This window comes from Drosophila novamexicana, unplaced genomic scaffold (assembly GCF_003285875.2).
Source record: "Drosophila novamexicana strain 15010-1031.04,08,12 unplaced genomic scaffold, DnovRS2.1 tig00000644-arrow-pilon, whole genome shotgun sequence".
Lineage (NCBI taxonomy): Eukaryota > Metazoa > Arthropoda > Insecta > Diptera > Drosophilidae > Drosophila > Drosophila novamexicana.
The window spans coordinates 775575-791842 of NW_020824814.1; the positions used below are offsets into that span (position 1 = coordinate 775575).

At 34.6% G+C, this 16268-nt stretch overlaps 1 protein-coding gene across 3 annotated transcripts in view; it reads right to left on the reverse strand.

Annotated features, from left to right (window-relative positions):
• Nucleotides 1-11500: 11500 nt before the first annotated feature.
• LOC115762632 (gamma-aminobutyric acid receptor subunit beta) overlaps nt 11501-16268 on the reverse strand; it is a 33971-nt gene continuing 29203 nt past the window's right edge. Inside the window, exons 8-10 of one of the 3 annotated variants that reach the window (XM_030704936.1) lie at nt 13361-13581; nt 13040-13273; nt 11501-12011 (exon numbers count right to left, since the gene is read on the reverse strand). In XM_030704936.1, the coding sequence (XP_030560796.1) occupies nt 11850-12011; nt 13040-13273; nt 13361-13581 (617 nt within the window). In that variant the 3' untranslated portion in view covers nt 11501-11849. Of the gene's footprint in view, nt 12012-13039; nt 13582-16268 lie in introns of all 3 variants that reach the window. The other 2 variants (XM_030704935.1, XM_030704934.1) reach the window with 2 other exon arrangements.

The window sequence follows — 16268 nt, forward strand, 5'->3', positions numbered from 1 at the left end:
GACCAAAAATTTTGTTCTCAGATTTAAATGCCCGATTAATCTAGGGGAAAAACCATGAAGAAAAAGCCAAGCCTCGTGAAAATCGGTTGAGTTTTGACCAAGTTGTGGGGGTGGGAAATTCGACCAATGTCTATATACGAATCTTAAGGGTAAGATTTTGACATGAAATTCGGCCAAAAATTTTGTTTTCAGATTTAAATGCCCGATTAATCTAGGGGAAAAACCATGAAGAAAAAGCCAAGCCTCGTGAAAATCGGTTGAGTTTTGACCAAGTTGTGGGGGTGGGAAATTCGATCAATGTCTATATACGAATCTTAAGGGTAAGATTTTGACATGAAATTCGACCAAAAATTTTGTTCTCAGATTTAAATGCCCGATTAATCTAGGGGAAAAACCATGAAGAAAAAGCCAAGCCTCGTGAAAATCGGTTGAGTTTTGACCAAGTTGTGGGGGTGGGAAATTCGACCCATGTCTATATACGAATCTTAAGGGTAAGATTTTGACATGAAATTCGACCAAAAATTTTGTTCTCAGATTTAAATGCCCGATTAATCTAGGGGAAAAACCATGAAGAAAAAGCCAAGCCTCGTGAAAATCGGTTGAGTTTTGACCAAGTTGTGGGGGTGGGAAATTCGACCCATGTCTATATACGAATCTTAAGGGTAAGATTTTGACATGAAATTCGACCAAAAATTTTGTTGTCAGATTTAAATGCCCGATTAATCTAGGGGAAAAACCATGAAGAAAAAGCCAAGCCTCGTGAAAATCGGTTGAGTTTTGACCGAGTTATGTGAATGGGAAATTTCGACCCATCTCTATGTCCAAAACTAGGTCTATGCTCAAAACTAGGGCTAAGATTTTGACATGAAATTCGACCAAAAATTTTGTTCTCAGATTTAAATGCCCGATTATTCTAGGGGAAAAACCATGAAGAAGAAGCCAAGCCTCGTGAAAATCGGTTGAGTTTTGACCGAGTTATGTGAATGGGAAATTTCGACCCATGTCTATGTCCAAAACTAGGGCTAAGTTTTTGAAATGAAATTCGACCAAAAATTTTGTTCTCAGATTTAAATGCCCGATTAATCTAGGGGAAAAACCATGAAGAAAAAGCCAAGCCTCGTGAAAATCGGTTGAGTTTTGACCAAGTTGTGGGGGTGGGAAATTCGACCCATGTCTATATACGAATCTTAAGGGTAAGATTTTGACATGAAATTCGACCAAAAATTTTGTTGTCAGATTTAAATGCCCGATTAATCTAGGGGAAAAACCATGAAGAAAAAGCCAAGCCTCGTGAAAATCGGTTGAGTTTTGACCAAGTTGTGGGGTGGGAAATTCGACCCATGTCTATATACGAATCTTAAGGGTAAGATTTTGACATGAAATTCGACCAAAAATTTTGTTGTCAGATTTAAATGCCCGATTAATCTAGGGGGAAAACCATGAAGAAAAAGCTAAGCCTCGCGAAAATCGGTTGAGTTTTGACCGAGTGATGTGAATGGGAAATTTCGACCCATGTCTATGTCCTAAACTAGGGCTAAGATTTTGACATGAAATTCGACCAAAAATTTTGTTGTCAGATTTAAATGCCCGATTAATCTAGGGGAAAAACCATGAAGAAAAAGCTAAGCCTCGCGAAAATCGGTTGAGTTTTGACCGAGTTATGTGAATGGGAAATTTCGACCCATGTCTATGTCCAAAACTAGGTCTATGCTCAAAACTAGGGCTAAGATTTTGACATGAAATTCGACCAAAAATTTTGTTCTCAGATTTAAATGCCCGATTAATCTAGGGGAAAAACCATGAAGAAAAAGCCAAGCCTCGTGAAAATCGGTTGAGTTTTGACCAAGTTGTGGGGGTGGGAAATTCGACCAATGTCTATATACGAATCTTAAGGGTAAGATTTTGACATGAAATTCGACCAAAAATTTTGTTCTCAGATTTAAATGCCCGATTAATCTAGGGGGAAAACCATGAAGAAAAAGCCAAGCCTCGTGAAAATCGGTTGAGTTTTCACCAAGTTGTGGGGGTGGGAAATTCGACCCATGTCTATATACGAATCTTAAGGGTAAGATTTCGACATGATATTCGACCAAAAATTTTGTTCTCAGATTTAAATGCCCGATTAATCTAGGGGGAAAACCATGAAGAAAAAGCTAAGCCTCGCGAAAATCGGTTGAGATTTGACCGAGTTATGTGAATGGGAAATTTCGACCCATGTCTATGTCCAAAACTATGTCTATGCTCAAAACTAGGGCTAAGATTTTGACATGAAATTCGACCAAAAATTTTGTTCTCAGATTTAAATGCCCGATTAATCTAGGGGAAAAACCATGAAGAAAAAGCTAAGCCTCGTTAAAATCGGTTGAGTTTTGACCAAGTTGTGGGGGTGGGAAATTCGACCAATGTCTATATACGAATCTTAAGGGTAAGATTTTGACATGAAATTCGACCAAAAATTTTGTTCTCAGATTTAAATGCCCGATTAATCTAGGGGGAAAACCATGAAGAAAAAGCTAAGCCTCGCGAAAATCGGTTGAGATTTGACCGAGTTATGTGAATGGGAAATTTCGACCCATGTCTATGTCCAAAACTATGTCTATGCTCAAAACTAGGGCTAAGATTTTGACATGAAATTCGACCAAAAATTTTGTTCTCAGATTTAAATGCCCGATTAATCTAGGGGAAAAACCATGAAGAAAAAGCTAAGCCTCGTTAAAATCGGTTGAGTTTTGACCGAGTGATGTGAATGGGAAATTTCGACCCATGTCTATGTCCTAAACTAGGGCTAAGATTTTGACATGAAATTCGACCAAAAATTTTTTTCTCAGATTTAAATGCCCGATTAATCTAGGGGGAAAACCATGAAGAAAAAGCTAAGCCTCGCGAAAATCGGTTGAGTTTTGACCGAGTTATGTGAATGGGAAATTTCGACCCATGTCTATGTCCAAAACTAGGTCTATGCTCAAAACTAGGGCTAAGATTTTGACATGAAATTCGACCAAAAATTTTGTTCTCAGATTTAAATGCCCGATTAATCTAGGGGAAAAACCATGAAGAAAAAGCCAAGCCTCGTGAAAATCGGTTGAGTTTTGACCAAGTTGTGGGGGTGGGAAATTCGACCAATGTCTATATACGAATCTTAAGGGTAAGATTTTGACATGAAATTCGACCAAAAATTTTGTTCTCAGATTTAAATGCCCGATTAATCTAGGGGGAAAACCATGAAGAAAAAGCCAAGCCTCGTGAAAATCGGTTGAGTTTTCACCAAGTTGTGGGGGTGGGAAATTCGACCCATGTCTATATACGAATCTTAAGGGTAAGATTTCGACATGAAATTCGACCAAAAATTTTGTTCTCAGATTTAAATGCCCGATTAATCTAGGGGGAAAACCATGAAGAAAAAGCTAAGCCTCGCGAAGATTGGTTGAGTTTTGACCGAGTTATGTGAATGGGAAATTTCGACCCATGTCTATGCCCAAAACTATGTCTATGCTCAAAACTAGGGCTAAGATTTTGACATGAAATTCGACCAAAAATTTTGTTCTCAGATTTAAATGCCCGATCAATCTAGGGGGAAAACCATGAAGAAAAAGCCAAGCCTCGTGAAAATCGGTTGACTTTTGACCGAGTTATGTGAATGGGAAATTTCGATCCATGTCCATGTCTATGTCCAAAACTAGGGCTAAGATTTTGACATGAAATTCGACCAAAAATTTTGTTGTCAGATTTAAATGCCCGATTAATCTAGGGGAAAACCATGAAGAAAAAGCCAAGCCTCGTGAAAATCGGTTGAGTTTTGACCGAGTTATGTGAATTGGAAATTTCGACCCATCTCTATGTCCAAAACTAGGTCTATGCTCAAAACTAGGGCTAAGATTTTGACATGAAATTCGACCAAAAATTTTGTTCTCAGATTTAAATGCCCGATCAATCTAGGGGGAAAACCATGAAGAAAAAGCCAAGCCTCGTGAAAATCGGTTGACTTTTGACCGAGTTATGTGAATGGGAAATTTCGATCCATGTCCATGTCTATGTCCAAAACTAGGGCTAAGATTTTGACATGAAATTCGACCAAAAATTTTGTTCTCAGATTTAAATGCCCGATCAATCTAGGGGGAAAACCATGAAGAAAAAGCCAAGCCTCGTGAAAATCGGTTGACTTTTGACCGAGTTATGTGAATGGGAAATTTCGACCCATTTCTATGTCCAAAACTAGGGCTAAGATTTTGACATGAAATTCGACCAAAAATTTTGTTGTCAGATTTAAATGCCCGATTAATCTAGGGGAAAAACCATGAAGAAAAAGCCAAGCCTCGTGAAAATCGGTTGAGTTTTGACTAAGTTATAGGGGTGGGAAATTCGACCCATGTCTATATACGAATCTTAAGGGTAAGATTTTGACATGAAATTCGACCAAAAATTTTGTTCTCAGATTTAAATGCCCGATTAATCTAGGGGGAAAACCATGAAGAAAAAGCTAAGCCTCGCGAAAATCGGTTGAGTTTTGACCGAGTTATGTGAATGGGAAATTTTGACCTATGTCCAAAACTAGGGCTATGATTTTGACATAAAATTCGACCAAAAATTTTGTTGTCAGATTTAAATGCCCCATTAATCTAGGGGGAAAACCATGAAGAAAAAGCCAAGCCTCGGGCCAATCTGATGAGATTTAGCCGAGCTATGGGGTTGGGAAATTCCAACCTTTGTCTATATAGGATACAGACAATATTTAAGGGTACAATTTTCACATGAATTTCGATCATAAATAACGTTGCCAGATTTAGATGCCAGATTGATCTAGAGGCTAAACCATGAGCAAAACATACAGTTTTCATAAGAAAATCTATTGAGTTTTGACCGAGTTATGGCGCGTTATAAGAATGTAAGCCTTCGAATCTCCAGGGTTTCCTTATAAGTTCCACAATTAAAAGGTATATAAGCAACAACTTGGACTATGGAGACCTATACAAGGAAAGCAAATTGAAATGTATTAATTTTTTTCCATATCTTTATTCGTATTCGCTTCATTTGCAATATTATAATAATTATCTTTTTGGTTTGGATGTTGCCCCATTTGTCTTTACTTGACGCATTTCATTTTAGCATTCAACTTAATTTTATAGGTTCGTTTTTTTTTTTGTTTTTGTTTTCTTGTTCTTGTTCTTTCTGTAACATTTATTGCGTGTTTGTTATGTGTGTATTTATTTGTTATACGCTATAGATATTTCATTATATTTTTATTCCTTTTTTTTTGTTTTTGTTTGTTTTTAGTTTTATTTTTATATATAACGAAATTAACACAGTCAAAATTTGTGATCAGTGATCAATCATTACATACGCATTACGTTTTAAATTAATTTATTTTATTTTGTTTATTATTATTATTTTTGTTATTGTTTTTTTTTTTTGGTTTTATGCCGTTTTCAAACAGTTACATAATGCTTCTTGCTTATCTAATATATCGGGGTATTTATACTGGGTTGATTATTTTGAGCAACGGAAAAATGTGCAGAGTTTTGTGATCGAGGTGAAAAACTGATGAGCGGAAGCGAGAGACTTTTTCAAAATATAATTGACAAGAGGTCGAGCTGTCTCAGTGCGAAATAAACGAGTTATAAACAAAAACAATTGATTTATAAAAAAAAAATAAAAAAGAAAAGGGAAATCATGTTCAAGAATTGACTGCTCCGTGGGAGTTGTTGTGTGATTTCTCGCTGGCTGCCGACATGTGCAGGTGATAATCATAACAAATCTTCATTTATTGCAATTAGGAACTTCTTTAATGGACGGATAAAAAACAAAAATTATAGATACATTAGCTGGTCTGCCTATAGCTCGCAATGGTTGTCTGAGAGAGACGTTTGGGTAATGCCTCGAAAAAGAATTTGCAAGTTTGCAGCTGGCGGAGTTTGCAGCGAGCTGTGCAAGGGATTTGACTTTTTTCTTATACCCTGAACCGGTTTGCCACTCCTAAATTTGAAGTACATATTCATCTATATCAGGTGAAGAACGAGTAAATTATCGATATCTTCTGTCATTGTTATCGATAAATATCGATGTTGTTGCCTGAGCATAGCTCGAAATGCATGAGTACTAGATACATAGAACTGTGTGTTTAGCTTTTGGTAGAGTATACATAGATTGGAAATATTTTACATTCGGATAACTAGATCTATTTCTCGGAAAACTGCAAGCAACTCGTTTTGGTTTTCATGTCATGTTAAAACACTGAAAATTTCAAAAAGATCGGACTTTAAGCACCGAAGTGAATAACGAATGCATTTGCCATGTGGGTTCAGGGTATCTGCTAGTCGAGCATGCCCGACAGGATTTGTTTTTTTTTTTTTTTTTTTTTTTTGAAGAAATGTATGCTGTTAACAATAATTGAGCAACAAATCAAATTAACAATTAGATAACAAGACTTAAGTTGTATAATTATTGAAATGCGTTACGTGAACATTTCATAAAAGTGATATTTTTTTTGCTTGCAAAAATTTTCTGCTATAAACAAAAAACTGAAACAATATCAGAAAATGTACAACCATAAGTATGTGTGTGTTTGAGAGTGAGTGGGTGTTTGTGTGTGTGTGAGTTAAATATTCAATTTAAATTTTGCAGTTTATTTTGTGCAATTTTCCAATTGTATTTGGTTTTGTGTTTGGGATTATGGTTTCTATATATTAGTAATTATAATTATTTTTATTAACATTTTATCATTATATTTCTTTGGTTTGCATTTAAAAAATGTTTGGTGCGCGCTTATGAATGGTTGTGTGTGTGTGTTGTGTGTGTGTGTGTGTGCGTTGCCTTGAACTAAATGCCTTAAGTTTTTAACTGGTTTTGCTTATCTAGATACTTTAGAATTTCATTTTTGAGACCATCATACATACATATATAATATACATACATTTATTATACATAATGTACATGCACAATGTAATTATTACATCATGCACATACATGTCAACTATGTCATACCATATGCATATATATGTGTATATGTGTACTGCGTATATGTATACATATATCATTTCTCAGATTCATTATAAAATGTGTTTTAGTGTCTGGTGCCGCCCTCTAAAAAGGCGGCACCAAAAATGCTTCAAACATTTCTTTGGTTTCTTCTGCTTCTTCTTTTATTAATTTTTTGTTTTTTCTTCTTCTTCTTTGCGTGTGTGTGTGTGTATATTTTTTAAAGGGCTTGTGTCATTATTTGTCCTAAATGCTTTGCCTCTTGTTTCAGTTTTTATTTATTTTTTTTTGTTGTTAATTTTTATAAATATTCTTAAATATTTCCATTAAAAAATTGCACTATCGCCAACTAAATGTCTTTCTTGTTTTCATTTTTGACAAATTATATTGTTAACTAGGTGTAGAGTAAAAAAGAATACGAAAAGTAAATACATTAACTTAACTAATTCATTAATTGTTCTTGTTGTTTTCCATTTATTTTTTTGGTTTATTTTTATACAAATTCTCAGCTATTTATCTTGGTTTTTTTTTACAACTAAAATGCTTAATTTTTTGTTTTGTTTTTGGAAATACGCTCCGAAACCGTTGAGCAGCTATTTGTTCTTGTTGTTATCGATTTTTGGTAATCGTTTCGTGTTATCGTTTTACGTTTTACAGATAAACCTCATATATCGCTTATGCATGTATCCAGTTTTTTTTTCAATTTATAAACATTTTGATTTAACTATTTTTGTTTTTCTTTTTCTTCTTCTTGGTTTTTCGTTTTTCTCGGTAATATAATTGAATTCCGACACCTGTATAGCTACAAAATATATGTATATAGTATATGCCAGTTATACATATATATATATATATACTTTTAATGTGCTTTTCTTTTTGTTTTTATATTAATTTTTTTTTGTTTTTATCACCGATTTCACTTGCTGTCGCGTTCGAGTTGAGTTTTCTGCCTGATTCTAACTATGTACTGAAAAAGTTGTGTTCCTAAGAATAGTTTTTCATTGCTGTTCTCACTGTTCTTCCTCTTCTTTTTCATTATACCCTTGTAGTTAGGTGTTATTATCATGTGACTTGACTAAAGTATATATATTCTTGCATCAAGAGATCGTTAGATATGGCAGGTTCGTTAGGCTAGTCTTTCCTGGCTTGCATAAGTCGGAGCTTTTCGGATCGGACGATATATCTATCATACAGCTGCAATAGGCATAATGGGTCAACAACTAAGTTCTGGCATAAAAAAACACACTTTTCTTCTTTAAAAACTTCCTTAACAATCGGATATTTAATAGTCTTACGATGCTTCTTATATATGAGCCATATCTTATTGGCAACGGATCACACATGACATGTTATGAATATTATCGGTCTAAAAATTTGTACTCCTTTGCAAAACTTGTTTGTTTCGAAAGATTTCTTTACTTAAATTGGCGCTTACGAGTTCTACCAAGCTAAACACACATGAACCATAACTTATTCATATCGGATCACCTTAAAAAGTGCTCTATGAAAAAAATGCTCGAAGAATGAGTTTGTTTTTGGAATCTCTGCCATAAAAAGCTTCTTAATTCGCTTTCATATAAATACAAACTTTGCTTTTTACTTCTCTTTCATATAACCTCCAAACTACTACAAGGGTATTCAATATTCGGCATGCCGAAGACAAACTTTCTTCTTCGTTTTATTTGACTTCTTATATTTCTTCTTCTTTCGCGTGTATTTGTGTAAATCAATTGCAGTTGCAGTTTATCTCAAATCCATGTAGGTAAGTACTTGGCTCAACTGATCATACAAAAATCTAGGTAAAAGTTCAATTGCTTTACTTTCACTTAATTTATACGTGAGTGTGTTCTCGTGTGTGTGTGTGTATGAGTGTGTGTGTCTAGAAAGTTAATAAAGTAATTTTTGCTTGTTGTTGTTGTTGTTTCCTTCAGATGTATCTATATGTAACATTAGGTTATGTTAGGTTAAGTGTATGCGTTATAGGTATTAAGGGTAGCTGTTCCTCTGTTGACTGTGTAGATTTAGCTATTTGTCTATATCTGTCTGCTCTTCTTCTTCTTGTTCTTTGTCTATAATATTCCTCAATTTATCGACAGTCTTGCGCCTAGAATTGTAATTTCATTTAGCTTATACTGCCAGTATACCTTATTATGGGAGTACTTTTTGCATACTATATATATATAAAATTAATTGTTTGTTTGTTTGTTTGTTTGGTTTACATATAAAAAACTCGTGCTACATATAGGTGCTTAAATACGTTATGTTATTGTATATACTCATTGCATAAAGTACACATACATATATTATATGCAGATGTGTCTGTATGTGTGTGTGTGTATGTGTGTGTGTTTGTCTATATAATAGGTATAGGTGTGTGTTTGTCTGTATATAACTATCATATATTATCCATATACATAATACTACTCATATATGGTGTATAACTCAGCATTAGCTATAGCCGCCCCTTCCACTCAGCTGACTGTACAAAAAACTTTAGGCCTAGATATAGCTTGCTGCTTCCTCTTCTTCTTCTTCTTCTTATTATAACTAATAAATTAAAACTTTATGATGATATATTTGTTTCATGTTTGTTTTTTTTTATGGTATTCGTGATTTCGTTAAATTTACTCAGTATTGTGCTAGGTTTTGGTATTCAAACTAAAACTCACTTTTAACTAAATACTTTTTGAGGAACTTTACCAAAACTTCAAATGTACTTAAGTGTGTGTGTTTGTGTGTGTGTGTGTGTGTGTGTGAGTATTATACTAAGCTTAAATGGTGCATTGTTTATATGTATTTATCGCTTTATTGACTGCTTGAACTTGTGTCTGAGTTGCTTTAACTAGTTATAATTACATTTAACTAATTTTAATTAATTGTTATTTTCATTTTGCGAAGTTTTGCTCCTACTTTGCGTTTCTTCTGCTGCTGCTTCATCAGTTTTTATATACAATTTGAAAATAATAAATCTTAAACGTCCCCACGTCATAAAAATCAATTAAACTATCAACTATCGTCATTGTTAAACAACTATTTTGTGATGCTTACGGTCTAAGTTTCTTTATAGGCAGTTTCATTCAAATTTGTGTACATAACTCTATTTATTTTCGTTTCGTAACTCGTCTATTGTGTGTTTGCTTTCATCTACCCTGAACCCATTGAAAATGACACGAGAAAGAGTCTGGGAATTTGGAATATATGTACATTCCACTTCTCGCATTTTCACGATATCGTTAAATATCGTTGCTAAGAAATGGAGTTTGCGGCATAGCCGTTAGCTATATAGGTTAAGGATCTAAAAATCTATTAGATTAAAAAGTGAACACCTTGCGCTTTGGTATGCACACACATTTGGGTGTCATATGCAAGTCTTGAAAGTCTCATAAAGATCGGACTATAAACACCGAAGTTACACAGAAATGCAGTTCCCACAAGGAACAGGGCACAGAAGAGGAAGCGCTTTGCTTATAAGAAAACGTGAATAGAGCAACTTTTCGTTGGGTTCAGGGCAACTTCTAGTCGAGCATAGCCGACTTTAGCATTGGTTTCTTTTCCACTTTGCTTTTGAAATTGTATCGCAAAGTTTGTCTGGATTTTATATTTTGCTTGTGGTGTGCAATTATTCCTCTTGTTGCATTAGTTTGCGTTTATTTTGCTTAATAAAATTTGTTGAAAATAAAATCGTTTATTAAAAGTTGAATTAACTATTTTGTTTGTTTGTTTTTGGTTTTTCTATATGCCCGATGCCTTTCGCATACAAAAGGTGCCTTTGATAGTAATGCATAAGAATTTTCTTTGTATTTATTTTTGTATAATTTTTCATGTGCAAATTATTTAAAAATTTGTTTTTTTTTTTTTATTTATTTAAGAGTAGTATTATTTGTTGGTTTTCATTCGATTTAAATTAATTAAATGATTTGATTAATTTGAAAAATTTGTTGTTTTACACTTTTCCTACAAAATTTGGCCATTTTTCTTGGAAGCGCTAAAAAGTGTTCAGTTTTGAAAAATCAAGAAACATATTTTCGATGCCATATATGAGGTGCCCATATTCGTGTGAAGTGGTGTGTGCGGGTTGGGGTAGAGAGGGGGGGGGGGGGGGGTGTTGTTTCAAAAACCATAAACTAAATTTAGTATTCGCCTAAACTAAGGAAGACCATTTGACTGTCTGCTCGGGAGGGAAGTAAGGGCAAAGTAAGTATTGATACAAACCAAATGGAAACTAATTGAAAATCTCTCAAAAAATGTTTCTTTCACTTTGGTTTTCTTCGTCTGGTTTTCTCTTTTTTGAAGAGGTTTTCTTTACAGTTAGGTTTTCTATATTAGCTTATGTCAATTGCATCGGGTGTATTAAAAATTTGAATTATGTGTGTCTGCAATTAATTTCTGTTGACTGTGCTTTTTAATTCTTTTCTATTTGTTTCGTTTTTTTTTTTATATCTTTATATTAATTCTGCTTCTGCTGCACCTTTTATATTTTCTACTATTTGCTTTTGATTATTCATCGTGTTGTTGCTGCTCCCCGTCTTCCTCTTCTTTATTTATGCTAGTTTTTTTTTTTAATTTACTTTTTATTTTGCGTAAATCTATTTAACAATATTCTTTACTCTCGTCCGTAATATGTGTGTCTTTATTTGTTTTTTTTTATTATTATTTTAAATTTTATTTTTAGTATTTAACAATAATATGTTGCCTTTTGCATTTCTCCATATCGCTAGTTAAAATTAGTTTTTGGTTAATCATTTGTTTTTTTTTTGTTTTGTTTTGCTTTAATTTTTTGTTGTTTTTTTTTGTTGTTTTTCAGCGCCTTGCACAGTTTAACTCTCTTGTGCGCTGTTGTCACTTGTTGCCGTCGCCTCCTTGGGGGGCGTGGCCATTTATTCCTCCCCGAGCAGGACAAGATCGTCGGCAACGACATCGCTCACGTGCAGGTAGATAATCCAGTACATCAGATTGAAGCACACAAAGCACACGGGAAACACAATGCGCGAGTATTTGTCAATATCCGAGGGTGTTATGCCCAGCAGTTTGTTAATATCCTGCGAGAGGATCACAAATTAATCAAATATACCATATGATATTCGAGAAATCAACATGGAAAACGAAATGAAACAACTTTTCAATTGGTTCGAGATTCTTTAAGCTGAAAGATCAACATTTTTAAATCAATTTCTTGATTGAAGTATAAAAAAAGGGTGTCAAGTAAAAAAACAAAACAAGAAAACGAAGATTCTTTAAAAACACTCGATTTAAGTACGAAAGATCTTAAAGATTCTAAAAGAAACGAATGAAAGACGATACCAAAACATCAAGTAGAATTCTTAACAAAATTAAACGGTTCCTGATTCAAACATACAAATATTGCTCAAAAAACAATACAAAAATTTGTGTAAAAAAAAAGAATCGAACGAAATAGAACAAAGCCTTTGATTCAAGTGTCAAAATCTTATTAAAGTATAATCGCATAATTTGTTATCGTAAAAAATTCCCAAAAAACTTGATATTAAATAATCCTTAAATTAACTAAATAAATCTAAAATTCTTAAAAAATATATAAAATATTCTTGATTTGTACATAAAAGTCTTGCTTTAAGTACAAGAGATAGAATTCGTAGAAAAGCATAGAGTTCTTGAAAAGAATTAAATTCCAAATTAAAGAATTCTTAAAAAAACATAAGATAAATTGTTATTTATGCACATAAAATCTTGTTTTGAGTACAAGAGGATACTGCAAATAAAAGAACATATAAGTAAAGAAATCAAGTTCTCGATTTGTGCGTAAAGGTCTTAATTTAAGTAAAAACGAATACTGAAAAACATAACCAACAAAAACCTAAAGAATTCTTAAAAATATAAACGAAATCATGGCTCGGGCATAAAATTCTTCTTTCAAGTAGAAAAGAATACTGAAAAAGAAAAACAACAAATGAATATTATTTCTTGGTGTACAAAATTATGCTGCAAAAATAATCATATGCTTGATTTGTGCATAATTATCTTGATTTAAGTATAAATATAATGTTAGACTTTGCGGTATTGCCGTATCGAGTACGATCATTACCTTTACCTTTTTTACTTTGCCCGGATGTAGTAGATGTGCTGGGACTGCCGCCTCCGGATCACCGCCAGCATCTGGCGGTCCGCCACCACCGCCACCGCCGCCGCCGCCACCGCCAGGACCAGCGCCGCCGGGCGCTGGGCCGGGTCCATGCGATTGGGGACCGCCACGTCCGCCATTCACCGTATTCTCCAATGTGCCGCCCTTGGAGTGTGCCTTTGGGTCGTGGACCTTGAATCTCACCTCCTGGAACAAGGGTCCCACTATCGAGCAACCGCGCGTACCAACGTTTTGTTGGATATTTGAAAAGCCGATTGGGCGGTTACTCACTGTTTGTTTGGGCGCATGCGGATGACCATGGCTGTGGGCATGATGACCATGCCCATGTCCATGCTCAGGACCGGGTCCGCCTCCGACATTCGGATTCGGATTGGCCTGCTGCTGCACACCATCTAACTGTTGCTTTTTCTGCTCAGCTATCTTTTGGATCGCCATAAATCTTTGTTTTCGCATTTGAATTCGTTTTGCCATATAGCCGACGGTGGCGTATTCTACGATTGCGATATGATATTTTGGATATTGGATACAGTTTCGAATTGATTTTTGTCAGTTTAGAGAATTTTTTTTTTTTTTCGTTTGTAATGCAACAATTTTGATAATGGGTACGGACGGTTGCGGGCGGTACGTGGTGGTGTGGATGGGAAAAATTTAGGTTTTAATGCGGATGCACAAAATTTTGAATCAAGTCGCGTTCCACATGAGGTTTTTTTTTGAAGATGATTGTTGATAGTTGAATAATTGTTGGTGGTGGTTGTTGTTGTTGTAGTTGTTGTAGTTGTAGTAGTTGTTGTTGTTGTTGTTGTAGTTGTAGTTGTTGTCATTAGTTGGATGGTTGCACAGTTTGTAATTTTGAAGTACGATTTGGAACGGTAAATGGGGGGGAAAATGGAGCGTTTTTTGGAAAATATTAATTTTCTTTTCTTGGCATTCATTTGTAAATGTACGTATAAATATATATATATATAAATACATAAATATTATGCAAATATATTATAGAAAGCAAGATAAATGGCAAAAGAAATTGTGATTTAGAGAAAATTTTGGATATATGATAATATATATATATGTGTGTATATGTAATAAGAAAAGAAAAACTGGGAAAGGACATTGGGTAAGCACTACACAGGGTAATAAAAGTCAGAATAACAACAGACGAGTATGCTCGACTGGCCGATACCCTGTACCAAGATATCAAATGTTAGCAGAAGAAGATTAAAGTTGTTGCGATTCTTGAATATATTCGTAAATATTTTAATATAAATAAATATTAAAAGATATTGAAGAAAGTGAATTAAGTTGTGTTTTAAGGAATCTAGAAGTAAATCAAAGCACGAAAATTTATATCAAACTATAGAACTGGGAGAATCCTTCATCAATATTTCTTCTTTGAGAGGAATTTCTAGAACTGAAAGCCAGGTTGATTCTATAAAGTCTTATAGCTGCGATATATTCACGACAGACTGTTAAAAAGATTAGCTTGTTATTCCCCTTCTTGACTTGCACAATTTTCCAGGGTACAGGGTATAAATAATCAACGTCTCGTGTGTGTGTGTGCGTGTGTGTTTGTTGTTGTTCTCGTTGGTTGGTTGTTAAATAAAAATTGAATAAATTCATATTCTGTTCGTAAGCCAAGCAACAAAAAAAACTGTGTAGAAGCAGGTGTATTGTGTGTGTGTGTGTGCGTGTGCGTGTGTTGGTGTGTGTGGAGGTAAGATAGGTAAGTACAGACAGAGAAAGATAGATAGAGAGCAATAAAGGTGTAACGACTAAATGTAAGTGTATGTGTGTGCGTGTGTGTGTATGCGTGTGCGTGTGTGTTTGCGTGTGTGTGTATGCGTGTGTGTGTATGCGTGTGCGTGTGTGTGTGCTTGTCAGTATCTGTCTGTCTGCTGCTAATGTTATTGTTGCTGTTGTTGTACATTTTGTTTCTATTTTGTTGTGAAATGAGTGAACGAATAAGATAACAAAAAACAAAAATATATTTAATTTGTTGGCCAAATGGTTTATGTATTAAATTTATATCTGCTGTTGAGACCATCATTCAAGGAAAATGTTTATGTGCGTGCCTTAAATGCAAATTCATTGAACAGTCGCCTGTGTAGGGGACACACACATTTCCAGCTTTTCGTTTCGCCTCGTCTATTTGTGTAATACACATATGTCGAATCCTAAACTGGACCACATGCACGAATCGTATATATGGTATATATATATATATATATGGATCGCAAAAGACTTACAGGATAAGCGCTATGAGGCGTGCTCTCGACGAGGGCAACTGTTTGGTTTTGAGCAACAATGTTTGGGGTAGGGATTTTTTTTTGGGTGTGATTAAATAGTTTTTTGTAGAACAAGTAACGAACGCGTTTACTTACCCGATCTCCGAGCGCCGTTGCTGTAAATGCTTAGAGAATGGAAACAGTGGGAGACACTTTCGGTCTCGTATCTTACCTAAACTCAAGTCTGGAGTGTTTGCCCGGGCGTCAACATTTGCAGCTTGTCATGTCTGGGCCACATATTCAAATGGCGCAGACTTGACAAGCCAAATGTTATATATTATATAGATATAGAAATATATCAGGGCAAATTTTGTCTGAGATTTGAGATATATGTTCAGCTATGCATGGCCGGCACTTCGTCTTCATCTTGGACTCTATATACAGTGTAGTGTATTATCATTTTTTTTTTTTGACTTATTTCTTTTTTGACTTTGGTTTTTTTTTCTATGTTATTCAATTCAATCGCGACTCAAGCCAGGTGTGACGCAAGGCATGCTGGTATTCATATTGTTTTTTTTTATGCGCTCGGTTTTAGCTCGTACCCCTGGGCTGGAGATTTCAGAATCGTTGTGTTTGTTTCTTTTCAGATTTGAATTTCATATTTTTGCATTCTTTTTTTTTTTTCTTTTTTATATGTATGGTAAGTAGCTTTTGTTTTTTAGGCTGTTCGTAGGCTTTGCGTTAGAGTGGAAGCTGGGCGTATATTAATATCTGGGTACCATTGCAGGTTGAAATGTGTTCGCTCATGTGCATTTCTCTATGCAGTTATCATGATGACAAGAATCATTCTCATTTTCATTTTCATTTTTGGTTTTTTTTTTTTTTTAGTTTTTGTAATGTTTTGTTTTTGTTTTTGTTTTGCTTGTTGCGTGGAACACAATGTCAACCTGAGGCGACTA